This window comes from Ruditapes philippinarum, unplaced genomic scaffold (assembly GCF_026571515.1).
Source record: "Ruditapes philippinarum isolate M1 unplaced genomic scaffold, ASM2657151v2 ctg2457_1_1_1_1, whole genome shotgun sequence".
Classification (NCBI taxonomy): Eukaryota; Metazoa; Mollusca; class Bivalvia; order Venerida; family Veneridae; genus Ruditapes; species Ruditapes philippinarum.
Genome location: NW_026861299.1, coordinates 237,182 through 252,824, shown reverse-complemented (window position 1 = coordinate 252,824; position 15,643 = coordinate 237,182). Strand labels below are relative to the sequence as shown.

General features: G+C 30.5%; 1 protein-coding gene across 1 annotated transcript; it reads right to left on the bottom strand.

Annotated features, from left to right (window-relative positions):
- Positions 1 to 708: 708 nt before the first annotated feature.
- LOC132715177 (uncharacterized) lies at positions 709 to 4,761 on the bottom strand. The gene is made up of 4 exons (XM_060698163.1): positions 4,734 to 4,761; positions 2,194 to 3,933; positions 1,814 to 2,016; positions 709 to 1,578 (listed from the first exon to the last, which is right to left on the bottom strand). Exons 1-4 carry the CDS (start codon positions 4,759 to 4,761, stop codon positions 709 to 711), a joined length of 2,841 nt encoding a protein of 946 aa, XP_060554146.1.
- Positions 4,762 to 15,643: the final 10,882 nt, after the last annotated feature.

The window sequence follows — 15,643 nt, the reverse complement described above, 5'->3', positions numbered from 1 at the left end:
AATTATTTGTTTGTTAGGTTTCATACTTTTATGATTATGTGTGTTTCTTCTAATTATGACATAGAATGTTATGGAATTGATAAAAAGAACACAATTTCACAAAAAAAAGTCATCAAAAAACTTAATTTGGTTTCCATGGCGACGACAATGCTAACGAAAAAGCTAAACTTCTTTTAACTATATATTCTTTGTGCTAAAAGTTCATACATACAAAGATAAAAGTGTTTTGATTGGTATGTTCATACACAAGTATAAATGTTATTTATTGAAATAATCAATATTTTACATGAAAAAATTGACAGTATTTGTTGCCATGGCAACCAATTTAATCACAATCAAAAAATCTAATTTTTTTTAATTTAAGGCATTTTACGCATTTTTTTAACTAATTTTTTTTTTATTTTTTTTATAGAAATCCTTCTAGTAATTATTTCATTTTAACACTTTTGTGCTTATTTTTTTCAGCATCTTTTTATTCATTTCTTTTTTCTGTATTCTTTTTTTTTTTCTTTTTTTTATATATATATATTTTTTTTTCTGTACTTTTTTCTGGCTATTTTTTTTTACTAACAAGTACATCTGATTATCATTACACATTCTTTAACATATTTATAATATACACAAGAAGAAATCACTAATGAACTATCTGTCTATCTGTCACTATGGTAACACATTTCATATATTTGAAAATCTCACTATTGTCACTGTTTACATATTCTTTACTATCAAATCGCCCTTTTCCATATCTTTCAACAGTGGGAAAAACCACTCATCATCATCCTCATCATATTTGATAAAATACTCTGTTTTTTCTCCATTCAGTTTCTTTATTCTAAGAACAGTTGCATCAAACCATTGGACAATTCTCTCATCCTCCTCTCTACACTTATGTTTAATTTGTTTTCCGACAAGTATTGAAGGGTCATTTTTCAACTTTGGTAGGAGGTCTTTCTGCTGAGACACAGTTATCTTCTGCCTATTTTCTATTATTTTACCTCCTAAATCTCTCTTAAGTTGGTCTATTCCTTTTATTACTTCCTCTTGTTCTTTATAATTCAATTTCTTTTCATTTTCAAGCGGGGACTCATCAGAATTTATTTCTAAGACAGTTCTCAAATTAGCAGTTAATTCTTGAACGGAATAAGGTTTTCCTTTCACCTGTTGTTGAAAAAGCTCTTTTTCACCCTTACATCCTAAAACAGACTTTCTAAACTGTAACTGACAGGTGACAGCTTCTTTAAATTCCTTTTCATCCATGTTTACCATATGTGCATCTATGTCTGATTCAGACCATAAACCACCACAACTTGTTATTTTTTGTGTTAATTTAACCTTATTTGTTTGTTGTTTTGCTTCTTGTTGAGCTTTTTTATCTTGTCTCTTTTCAAGTATTTTAAGCTTGTCAGAGAAAAGCTTTGCCTGTCGCCTATGCAGCATTTCTCTCATTTTAGGGGCATTCTTGCGGGCATCATTAATGACCTCCTGTCTATCACTATCTGATAGAGATGACAACCAATGAGTTGTCTGGTTATTTGACCACATTACAATGGCCTCATAGGTGGTTGTAGATGCACTTGGCTTCATAGCATAACATATTAGTGAGCAAAATCTCCTCAAAAATTTGTTTTTTAAAAATTTTTTAAGTGGGGGCTATGTACCAGGTCTAGCCCCAATATTTCCCACCAGGTAATTGGCCCCTTTAGTTTTTTTTTTTAAAAAATGAAAAGCTTTTCCCCAACATATTTTCAAGAGCCATCTGAGTATATGACTCCAACAAAGGGTTATCTGACGGTGCAATTAGGCAGTCATATACACAATCTTTATTGATTTTGACAATGTCTTCTGAGAACATGTTATCTCCACTGAGAATGGAAGAAGCATCCTTTGCCCAAGCTTCTAAGGTTATTTTCATTTGATAGAGATGATCATTTAATGCCAGTGAGTTTGGTGAGTTTTCAATGATTCTCCATAATGGGCCTGTAATGACTTTATCTATAATACCTAATGCACGGATTCCTGCAACATAAATGATTTCATTAACATCAAAGTTAACACTTTTAAGCAAGTCATTTTGATTAGCCCATTTTGATAAGAAGTCTTGAATGTCTTTCAAATGATAGTAGGTCACACCTGCAGCATAGAATAGATGATTGAAACGGTGACCCCTAAATGTTATTAATTTGTTTGAAATACCTTTCCCTTTAAGGTATGTGGAGAAGTGCCCACCAACTCCAGACTTGTCACAGCCATGTGCTGTTAATGCTTTGCTTGCGGTTCTTATAAGCCTAGCAATACCACTTTCTGTTGAGGCAAAGCTAAATGGATTTCTGCCATCAGAAATAATGGTTTTCTCAAACTGAGAAAGACTCTTATCCACTTCCCCTGCCATGTTGACAAAAAGATGCATCTTACAAAAGAATGAAAATAGTTGTGATGCATTTGCCTTCTCTTCCACTGACAGCAGCTCCCAATTGTCATAAATTGTACGAAGTAACTCTTCCTTAAGCAATTTTAGTTTTTCATTAAAAACAGGGTTTACTGATCCTTGATCTGACATGGTACTTGTTATGCTTGCTACCAACATTGCTATATTTATCTCTGTATTTTCATTTGCATTTGGGCTTTTTTTGTCAAAAGCTAAAGTTAACTGCTGTAGCATATGTTTAAATTCATCAAACAAAGTAGGGGCATCACCTGTTGCAACCTCACTAATACCTGCTGACATGCATTTACCATCTGATAGGGTGAACTGGAAGCCTTGGAAATGGCGATGAAATTTGGAGGTGCCATCCTGATGAAGAGTAGCTGTTGTGTTTTTGTCTTTGAGTATAGTCTCAGCTACATGAGCATTTGCAACACGTTTTGCTTCTAAAAGCAGCCTACTCTTCACACCAGTGCTAGGTAAGCGTGATAAGGTTTTCCCTGTTAACTTAGACGCGACAGTTTCAATTACTTTGTTTACCTTTCTTTGACTCACACCACACTCGGTTACAAGAGACATAATTGTTTCCCTTATTTCATTTGAATATTTTCCCTCATAGTAAGTTTCAATTACTGGGTCATGAAGCAATGAATTTATTTGCTCTAATTCTTTTATTTTGAATTCCTTTTCCTCTATTTGAAGCTTTAAATTTTGTATTTCTTCATTTTGATTTTCAAATAAGGTATTTTTATCATCAATTGACTTTTTAAGTCTACAAACCTTTACAAGTAAGTTTCTTTTCTGTTTATGCAGGGAAGATGCCTCGTTTTGAAATTCCTTATTTTCATTCTCTTTCTCTTTTATTATGTTTTGTTTCATTTCAATTTGTTCATCTCTCCTTTTGATTTTCTTATTTAAATTTCGTGTACATTGTGCCTGCAATTTCAACTTACTTTGATGTAATTCTTCAGCAGCTTTATCAAACTCTTTTGCTAATTCATCGTAACGTCTTTCCCATTCTTCAACTTCTTTATCTAGTTTGTAACTTTCTTGTTTATACTTACATGCATCACTGTATTTTTTGTTTGTTACTTCAAGCAGATTCATTATCATGTTTACTCGCCTTTCAGACTGATTGACTTGCCTCTCTAAATTCTCATTATCATCATTAACTTCTTCAATTTCTCTCTTAAGCTCTTTATTTTCCTTTAATACTGTTTTAGTTGCCTGTGCTAAATTCTCAAGAGCAGTTCTGGCTTCATTGGAAATATCAAGGCTGCTTAGCACAGTCTTTGGTATCTCAAACTTGGACAATAATAATGAATTAAGTTCTACAGACCTGTTGTTTTTCTTCAATTTCTTACATTTTTCATTAAGTCTATGAATTTTTGTCTTGATTTGAGTGACATTGCTCCAATTACATTCAGGGTATCTTGCACAAAGTTCTTTTACACATTCTGCAGCAGATTTACACCTCCAGATTTGAAGCACCTCTTCATTTCCTGGTACATCTGAAAGAAGTAAAATATCCTAATAGTTCACCATTTTTATTATTTTGGTTTCATTATATGATTAATTCTGAGATATATTTGAACATGACAAACAGCAGAATAATTATAATTGGGATATTGTTTTATATAGATGAATATTTCAATTATTTGTTAAAAATTACAAGCCAAATTCTTATAACCCTGTTCCTTATTCTAATTAAAAGTTTATCAAATGATGATTTTCATGTATTGTTTTTTTATTGGCATGAAAAATCTGACCAGCAGATTTTCCAAACATGACCATGTTGTCATGATTTCAAATGTTTTTTCTATGAAAATAATATATAAGATATCACCAATATCCATGTTGTGTATGAACTATATAGTTTGAGAGACTGCCTTATATACAGTCCCTTATATAGTGTTTAATTGAAGTAAAACATGGCTGTCCAGCAGCATCACGATGTCCAGCATCTGATTAATATTTCCAATTTGATTTTGCTGTCCAGCAGCTAGAAACAAATATACAGTACCCCTGAAAATATAAAGGAAGGGACCACAAAGCATCTTGCTCAAATGCAAACATTTTGCTCAAATTTTTATAAGTCTTACAAGTAGATGGTTAAAATCCATGAAATTATTAAGTTCTGCTTTAATTTTAAAATATGTAAATATAAAAAAATTGTAATTTTTACTAGAAATTGATCTAAGAATAAGATTCACTTTAACAATTTTTTTTGTATCTATTTTTATTTATTTATTTATTTATTTCAATATTATTAATCAAAATTGATAATAAACACATATATAAAAACGCTTACCTAATTCTTTCAAATCTTTGGATGCCATGTTTAACTACACCGTAAATACAAGCTATCCGAATTCTACTACACTATGGCGTACGCCAACCCGGCGTAAAAAGCTGCACACCACCTGAAAGAAACAACCGAATGCGCGTTTCAATATCACGTTTTAGATCATTTATTTTGTGCATTTCAAACAAAAAATGATTGAATTTTGTAAAAACATATGATATAAAGAAATATATTACCATCTTTTAGTCACAAAATGCATTTCTTTCACAAAATTGTTCGTAACTTTCTTGAAAACAGACGGATTTTCTCATATCATACACCGTTGCCAAGAGGAACCCTTTTTCTATTACGAAATGCACAAAAAATGATGACGTAGTGCGTAATTAAACGCGCAAACGGTAGTAAATAACCGAACTGCTCAATAAATTCACTGTAAAACACGGCGCGGTAGCGTAAAGCGCGAATATGCTCGATAGAGGTCATGTTGAAATCAAGTAAATTTTGCCGATAAATCCTCTCTGTATAATTTATTTTCGGCTTATATTGATAAAATAATGATTATTTTACATGTTCATGATAAATTTAAGGACATTTGATGCTTTTAAATTATTATTATTTTGTGTTAAACTTCGGCTATTTTTTACAAAATGTCTGCCGATTTCACGATAAAGTCACGTGACTGAACCCACTACTTTCAACAATAAAGAACAGTCCGGAAGTTTCTAACTAAATATAATGCATGAGTTTTTCTACAACAGTTAAGAAAGTTCTAGTACATACATGTAGTTTATGTTCTAAAAATAGAACAATGATAATATTGGAAATACCAACTGGTCAGATACAAACTATATACATGTAATATGTTGCATACATAACAAGAAGCAAAAGGTAGCTTGGTAACATGAACAAAATATCGTGTTACTTTTGTCAGTTAGAAGTGGGCATTGCAATAAATATACCACATAAAATTCTCTCGAAAATATATCTACACTCTTTGTTATGTTTATTGTAGATTATTCAAGGAAATTAGGTAATTAAGTAAAAATTGATAGGTGAAACTATATGTATCTTATCGAGGATTTAAGTTATTTCCTAAGGGTCGCTTACTACGGTTACAATAATTCTATGGATCAATTTAACTTTTACTGTACGACATTAACCGTGGCATTTCGTCGATTAGGAGGCTAAAAATATTTAAATTATCAAGTAAGGTCTGAAGTGTTATCAAATTAGCTTATGTTAATGAGATCCACTAGCCTCACATACCTTACTTTAACGAAGTCAATACAATATTAGACAATACAATAATTATTATATCTTGAAAACTTTATGATGTAAAGGACATTAATATTACCTAATTTTCTTGAATAATCACTAATTGCATAACATCTTTTTGTCATTTCATATTTGAGTATAAATGAATAAGTTTTCATCTCCAAAAATGCTTGATATACAATTTTGATATGAAAATGTGCTTGAACAACATTTTTCTTGTTCATTAAATCTTAATTGAAAGATGCAATCTAAACATCCTTACAATATTAACAAAATACTTTACAGTTTATATACATAAGATCATTATTTCCTTGTAGAAGCATAAGTTTAAGGGTGCAATCGAAATGCTAAGTTAGAGACGTTTATTAATATGAAACTAAATATGCTAGGTAACATATATTTTTAGTAAGGCAAGTACGAAATACCAACTTAATGCCTTTATATCGTATGCTTTAAGATATTACTAAATGAGTTCCCTAGATGGAACTTTATTTGACTCAAACTTATTGTTGTGTGTACCTGGATTCGATCCAATTTCGTAAACGTTGAACAGGCTTATTTCTTTTTTGTATTAACACCACTTTTATTGGAATTTATTCAAAGCACAGTAATTACTTTCTACCTGACATATATTTATAAATGTCTTAACAATGCTTAAAAAATAATTGGTAAGATTTTTTTCAAGTACATTTCTTTCAAATTTAATCTACAAACAACTGCTCACTTAACGTTATTTCAACTTTTAAGAAACAGAAAGCAATTTCTCTGATTATATTATGCATTGTAGAAATGACAAGAACGAAATTACTGAATAAAAAGCAAAACCCCGGGGAAATATGAGCGTTTGATTGTTAATTGCATGTCTGCATCTTTGTCCAACATAATTAATTTAATCATGGACAGTTCAAATGTTACTTTGGTACATTGCACAATCATTGCCCCAGTCTGCATTGTCAAATTGAGTCATATTTTCGATACACAACTCCGTTTTAAAGAAATTAGGGCAACATATCCTTCCATGGTCTGGTATGGTTTTACATAGATCAAAATTAAAATACGTAACATAACACGTCGGTGGTGTAACATTTGATGTAACGATATGGTTCTTTATTGGGCTGACAAGCCTGTATATAACGATTAATCAGTATTTTCTTTTTATACGACAGAATAATTGACTAAAGATGTTAGTCAGATAAAATCTAAATGTATTTACAATAATTGATTATTACTGTAAAAGTTCAGAGTAATAACTTTGTTAAGGTAACAGAGAATAAGATACTATACTTTAAATAGGTAGCGGTCATAAAAATGATTTTGCCATTAATCTTAGTAGTAAATGCAATATAATATATACGAAATGGAGAATACTTTTATCGGTCACTTTGGTAATCGTATACATTTCTTAAAGTACAATTGCATTATTTATACACAATTTTAAATGAATTTCACAATCCATCTATCTCAAGACGACAATAACACGTGAAAATGAAATGTATGTCATCGTTAAAGTTTTTAGTATGCCCTAAAATAAATTCTAGATTGTCTCATACGGTCAAACTTAATAAGTCCAGTAACGTTAACACACATCAATTCCCAGCCTGACACTTATGCTTAAAGTGTTGACAGCAAGTCTGATATAAATATTACAAGTAAGTTACTGAAGATGTTATTACAATATTAATTTATGATCATGCATTAAATTGAATAACAATATTGTATATTACATTTTACTTCGGATGTTCCTTATTTTGACGCTATACTAATATTGATCTAATTTCAATTAAAACGTTTCATATAGCTTTGTTTAAGTACACAATCTTAAACTTTGTTATTAATGCAAAGGAGACCATCCTTAATCGACATAAGCACTATCCGACAACGACGCAATAATATGGTTATCTAACATATAACACCTTATAATTTTAGAGCATCTTGATAAAATACTATTTCAATAAAACATTAAAAATTCTATAACTGCTTCTTAAAAAGCGCAAATCTCTATGCCAGAGTCCTTATAATTGCTGTTTTGATAGTTATAAAAGCTGTCCTTAAATAAAAGAAATATTAAAAGAAAAGGTATATCGATTGAATTATTACATTAAAACATATGTATCTGCAATATTAGTGGCTTAAATAAGCAATTAAAACGTCATGGCATAATCAATTGACACTGAAATTATTTGTTAATCATACCCTTAGAATATTCAATGTAAGTAATTATTTTCGAACCAGACTTCACTTAGTGACTTGTAATTCCTATAAAAATATTACCAGCCATTGTATTTTTGTGATTCATTTTCAATTAACAATTATAACAGATGCAAAATTAATATAGCTAGTCCCGTCGACTCTGTCATACATAAGTTTAATATGTAATTTATATCAAAATTGTATCGGTTTGATATGAAAGTCTCTCTGAATACAAAAAGAGCTTATTTGCGTCAACCAGTCTGAATAGAGGATATAAAAATTTGATATTATACTGATAAAAATTACCCGTATATAAGGATATCCGATAACTTTATAATTTGATTATTCCTGTGGTGAGAACGTAATAAAACCATAGTTCAGAATCCCATGGGTTTGGTTATGATTACTGAAAGTGACATTTTATTCATATTTTCAAATTGAATGTTAAGTTGAGCTAGATAGCATAATATTTCTAAAGACTGACTTTTATATTCGTAATGCATCAATTGATGGAGATAAATGATGAATAAAACATAACACCTGTCTAAAATATAAGAAGACTCTGACACTCATTTAACAAATTTGATCGTAAGCTAAAGCTTACGAAGGGTATTTATAGAAATGTATGTGTGCCACGTGAGTAATCATTTTGTGACGCAGAGCATAATATTATGAAAATCTAGTCATTTAATACTGTGAATTTTACCTATTCACTCATAATTTCCCATTTTTGGGCCTGATATCACTTGAAGAAAATAGGGTAAATTAAATATACACATAATTCTTAATATTCTTTAGAAATAACAAACACAAACCTACTTTGGTACTTTCGAGTTTCTGAAATAAAACCAATTTGTAAACAAAAGCACATAGAACAGATAAATTGATTCGAAAATGTTAAAGGTCTAAGAAAATTTACTTTGTAGCGCATGATTATATGTAAACACCTTCAAATGTCAAACATTCCTAGTACAACATATTAAACATGTCTGTTTATGTTTTTCTCAACATTCTATCGGGACTTTAAGTATGATTGTACATAAACTGTATTAGATTTCAACTACTTAAAGCACTTTGATTAGACACGTTTTCAGAGAGTGTCTGTCTCTGGTACACTCAAGATAACATCACTTAAATCCATCACAGCTACGGTTTGAAGAAGTTCTAACATTATGCCATTTTAGATATAATTGATAAAATACCGTTTAAAGGTGCTCCAGTGTTCAAAAGGTAAAATGTCTAAAAACATATTATTGTAAAATCTTACGTTGATCAGCTTGAACAATTAAAACGCTTACATATGAAAAAACGATGATAGAGAAATGTACTCAGAATTAAAATTCACTTCGATAGAATAGTGTGGAGCGTTTCTTAGCCGGATTTGAATGACATTTACACGCTTTTCATTTTTAGGTCATTTTTAAAATGAAAGGACTATTCTGGAAAAACAGGAAGAATAAATGATTTATTATTTTGCACACTAGTTATTTTATTTGTACACACCTTCATCGCATTGGATTATATTTCTTGACCCCCCCCGCAGTCCCGCGGCAATTAACCTAAGTGATTTCCTTTTAAATATGTTCTCATATTCTCCGTGTTATGAGTATATCTACAGATGTTCCTGAACTCTCACAATGACTCGCCATTTTCATATTTAAATAAGCCGGTGCTTATGGCTTAAACAAAAGTTTGTATTTAGTACAATCGTCCATGAACATCAAACTAAGTCTTCAGCAAGTATTTCAATGAGGCCGTGATGGACAATGATTAGTATTATACAACATTATATGTAAAGTTGCTCTGTGTCATTTAATATGACATAAATTCACATTTGTAAGTCATAGAGCATATTGAATGAATGTAGGTTCAATACAAAATTGATAAACAATTTGAAGAAATTTAGTAATGAAGCTACACGAATATAATATTCTATTGATATCAAATAAGACAACCCTGTTGATTAAAACAATAACGTTTTAATTGACGCGCTAATGGTAAAATCCTAACATTTAGCGCTTCTTTACGCTATATTTGCATAACGCAAATGACGTCAATACAAATATTTGCACGGCGGTGCAAGAACGTATATATACGGAGTCGCAAAAACTTTTGAAAAAGTATGTATTATTTTATAGCAATTTTTTGTTTGTTTTTCTAACTGTAACACAGTACCAAATTGAAAGCACTTACAACTTTTATAATGTCTCTTGATAACACATTTTCTAAAAGACTTAATAAACAATGAGTCGAGCTGTCAACTAAACTATGTAAATCATGTTAATGGTCACCAAGGACATGTCAAGAACAAGACGTGACTTTTGGTTCCGTTTTTGTCTGGCATTGTCAGATACAATATACTAATTATGATTGCACGACCCAAGATAAATAAGCATCAAGGTTAAGACTAAGAATTAATTTATTAATCTTCGTTAAACCATATTTTAAGATACTTAAAATTATCTTATCTATAAAAACCACAGCATTCAGCTAGAATCGTCACCACTAAATTGTCAAAGAAATGCAATCAAATCACTACTAAGACGTTAAGTAAAAGTTCAGTAGAATATCGAGCCTGCACAAACATAATGCGAATGCACATTGAGCTTACACGTAAATGATCTTTGTACATAAAAATACCTCCTCTAATGTCTTACTTTGGTATAACTGAAACTATACGTTAAATTCTGAATTATGGTTGTGCAGGTTTCAATCTTAAATTGTACGAACTATGGAACGAGTTAACTAGTACACACTATTTTCATTATGCAACATTTTAGTTATTCATATACATGCAACGCATTAACATGATATTTTCATATTTTCCAATGTCATATTCGTTTAGTATTTTTTAAATGACAAGGCACATTACTTCTTCAAACGTTCTTCAGAATGTATAATCCATGTTTTCGGAACACTGCATGTCACAATTCCCTCTGTTCTTTTTGTATTGTATTTGAAGTGCAATAGTTCTTTTTTCTGCTATGGTGTCTATTTAATAACTATTGAATAAAAATAAATATTCAATATCAATATTCTTATCGTGTAAAAAGGCAATCGGTAAGATATCATTTAAGCCAATGATTTACAAAAAGCAAATGAAACGTAATGTATATGTGTGTTGAAACTCGTAAGGCTTTCTCATCCACTGTTGTAAAATAGATTTTTGCTTTCTATCTGCAGCAAATCGAAATCGTGTATTTATTACTACACGGTACATACAATGCAACGTTTTTATGAAAGATAATTACATATTATGTAAAAGAGGTTCTTCTTACTCTACAGAATGTAAAAGTTGTAAATAAAAAGAACAAAAATATAAAAGAAAGTTTCGTTTCACTCATAGAAAGCACTGAATTGCCAATGATGACACAAAGTATATTTTTTTCATAACATTTGCCTTAAAATTAACATAAGAACTGAATGTGACATTCACAATTCGATAGACAAAACACCAACAGTACAGTTTTAAAAAGAAATTAACATATAATTAAAACAAGAGCCGGTTGAACCGGGTTATGCTCCCCGAATAGGTTTTGGACACAGTAAGGTATACCTCTTGTAGTGTCAGAGTTATGTCACACAAAGTTCAAAGTGTAAAAACAACCCAAATGTTCCGCGCGACACGTCGTCTCAGGATGGTGATCATTTCTGTGAAATAGTTTTAAAATCCGACTTCAAATAACGAAGTTATGGGCCGGACACGATTTTGTGCAGAGGTCTGCTAAATGACCTTGACATTTCAGGTTTGAAGCGACCCAAATGAGTTAGGGCGGAACGACTGCATCATCTATGCTGCCCATATGGGGTACCATTTCTCTGGACAGAAATTGTTATAAAATCCAACTTCAAATAACAAAGTTATGGGCCGGACACGAATTCGGGACATACGTACGGACGGACGGACAACCCGGCGACTATATGCTCCCACGAAATTTTTCGGGGAGCATAATAAATGACAAAGTATTCTTTTCTACGAGGATATAAACTGTACTTGTGTCGTTTTCAATGAATCACAATGGTATAACATTAAGTCTTAAGCTGATTTTATTATCATCGTAAATGAAATCCTAAAAATAGGAAAGGACTGTTGTGTTTTTATGTTATTAAATTTCAAATATTAGATTCAAAGCCTCTACCGGACAGAATTATATACAAGACCTTTTGAATTGTTTGCGTTCGTCAATGATAGATTATATTATTTATTTATAAATTGTCTTTCCTTAATACTGGAAACATAATTATATTCTAGTTATTTATATTGTAAATTAGTCCATACCAAAATCTCGGTGTTATTAGAAAATATTGCATCATGAAATTGTTACAATACTCAATTGGGTTATTGTATATTTGTACTGTCATAATTTGTATAAAAGTTGAAAGAGTATTGAATCAATTACCATGTCAAATTGGATTTTTGTGACATTCTGCGGTAGTTACACCAACATGAAGTTTTGTAAATGTTATTGTCAGAATATTTTTTTTCCACTTTAAATTTCTTAAATCAAAGATGTATGCATTTCACCAATATTAAGAACAAATGCCAAAAGATTGTTAAAGTAAGCTTGAACATAAAATAAAAATGTAATGATGTAACGGTAAAACATTATATTAACGTCTGTGAGCATGCTGCTCATTATTTACTTTGTGCGAAACAATAAAGACAAGAACCCTTCAAGTTCTTGTATGTGATTGATTGTTTATAAAGATGAATAAAGTTCTCGACTGGTATTTCCTTTAGAATTAAGTATGTGTTGAGGACACTTGCAATTTCCAAGAAAATATTGTTTTTTCTACTTCAATCAAAGAATTGTTAAAGTGGAGTTCTTAACATTTGTTTATTAAAGTAGAAAGGAAGATTTGTGTTTCTTTTCGTCCTTGCTATGAAGCAAGTTTAGATTGTAGCGTAGATATTTCCAATAAAACATTTATAATATCATGCATAATTGTTGGAAGGAAATGAATGATAATTGGATTGTCTAGTACATGTTAAACAGTATAAAGACTTTTGGTCCTTTAAAATATAGTGTACGATTTTTTTTTACTTAATATAGGAACACTTTTAAAAGAAGTTTATTCCAGTTTACAAAACCCATAATGTAAAGCGAAGAAGCAGTATACACTCACTTACTCTCTATGTATAAACGCATAGGTGTTCGGCGCGTTGATTGGTCACAACCCCCGGGCCCCACCCCCTCACCCAGTCTACAACCCTCCTACCTCATAATGAAACATGTTTTAATATTTGGTATATGCTTTTAATTCAATTTCCTTTATTCCCCCCCCCCCCAAAAAAAAAAAAAAATTGATACATATATATTTAGAAAAGGTATGCAACTAATCTTCAGCACTAATCTTAATATAAACATTTTTTCACTAATTTTCAAAATCTTGGTACCAAACGGTAGAGAATTGATTACTCTTAAAGGAAATAAAGCTGTCATTAAAATCATTTCAAGTTATAAGAAGATATGTAATCTCGAAGTCACCGCAAGTGTAAGTCGACAGAGACCTGACTGCTGGATTTTGTCAAAATTACTCGACTAATCGCCAGTTTATTCGAAATGAATGAGTTTTTTTTGTATTGTGCATATAAATATGATAAAATTATAGTATTATTTGTAATAACTGTTCAATTAAAACATCATATGAAACTATAACGAACCGTTTTTTCCGATTTGTCAAATCTCAATCCAAAATGAAAGTATAAACGGATGCAATCGTATGGAGTATTTTCATTGGTCGTGTGACCTTACATTACGAAAATACTACGTACAAACATTAAAGGAGAGAACACTCTGTAGAAACATTACTTGCATTACGATTTGGAATTTGAAAAAATTCGGAAAGACGGTAAGAGCTTGCGTACGCGCATTTGCAAATGATAACTCATTTAAAATACAGCAGCGCATACGATCATTATAAATATTACTTCTTATAATTAAAAACAACTATTATATTTCCTTGGTAGGTTGTGTGTTCATATTTTATCTTTCTCTCTCGACATTTTTGATTGTTAGTGTTTTTATTTTTTAACAACATATATGCAATGAACAAAATAATAAGAAAGTTTTGAAACGTACCCGGGGTTTGCTAACCCGGACACACTTCAATATCGACACTTAGGTTCTTCTCAAACACATGTAAATGAATAAGGGACACAAAGACTTAAAGCTACGGACACCAGAAATAATATTAACACAGCAATTTATTAAATATACATATAACAAACAGTAAAATATGATAAACAAGATGAAAAAGGAAAGGCGGCGTTCAATGAATATTTGTAGAAATCATACATTACCATTTAAAGACCACATAATCTAGATCTTTTAAACAATAATAATGCTTTTATCTATTACTTCGAACATGTTAGATGCTAACAACTGAAAAAAGTTGCGCTGACAGTGCATTAATGTAACGTAAATGTAGCAAAATGTAAACAAAGTTACATTTTGCCTTTCATACAAAATACTTATTTACTACAATTTTACCAATTGCGAACAGAACAAAAGAAGATTTAGATAGTTCATCCATGAGGCAAATGTGTACATTTTTGAAACTGTAACAAGATACCAAAAATAAAAATGTTTTAGAAAAATTAAAAATTTAGCATTTCTGAGGCACAATGGGCCAATAACAATTGGTTACTCTAGGTACTTAAATTTGGAGAAATTCTGGAAACGTGTTTAATCACACTAGTCAAGATCATATAAATTTGACAAATTATATATGTGATCATACTTAAAGTTCCGTCGCGTTGTTAGACAAACTTTAATGAAATTATACATGCGAAATAATATTAGATCATATTAGTTTTTGTTTAATACATCTGTTTCATCAATCAAAGTCAAGCAGTTTTATTGATATGGAAAATGTAGTATTTGTTTGCAAATTTCAGAGTGTTGACGTTATTTTTATTCTCTCTTAAAGTATTTTTCTCCTTTAATTCCCTTTTATACTCGACAGTTGACAACGACCCTTAAAACTGATTTACTATACGATCTTTACGTACTGTATCGTAAACTTCTGACAGTTTTGTATAATTATCTTTAGATATATATGAAATATTGAAATTTATACATTTTTCAAAACACTTAAAGAACAACTATACATATCTCAAATTTTATGTATAATCAATGGCGTAATTACAATGTATACTTGCTATATTAATACGTAATGCACTTGAATGAAACATAAATTAATCTTACAAGTAATTTAAAAGATATTAACACTATACTAATATGATTAAGTTTACATCTCCAAAAAAGCTTAATTTTGTTTTGTTCATTAAATCTTAATTTGAAGGTTGTGATCTAAAACAGTTTTAATAACAAGATACGTTACAGTTTATATACATGAAAGATCATCATTTCCTTGTAGAAACATAAGGAACTGTATCAATGCACAGTAATTACTTTACACCTGACGTACATTTATAAATTTCTTAA

Excerpts from the sequence above, each read along its gene's own strand:
- LOC132715177 (XM_060698163.1), bottom strand. The coding sequence starts at position 4,761 with ATGGCATCCAAAGATTTGAAAGAATTAG. Across the intron at positions 3,934-4,733 it reads CAAAGATTTGAAAGAATTAG|ATGTACCAGGAAATGAAGAG; the intron begins GTAAGCGTTTTT and ends TACTTCTTTCAG. Across the intron at positions 1,579-1,813 it reads TCAAAATCAATAAAGATTGT|CCAAGTGCATCTACAACCAC; the intron begins GTATATGACTGC and ends TATGCTATGAAG.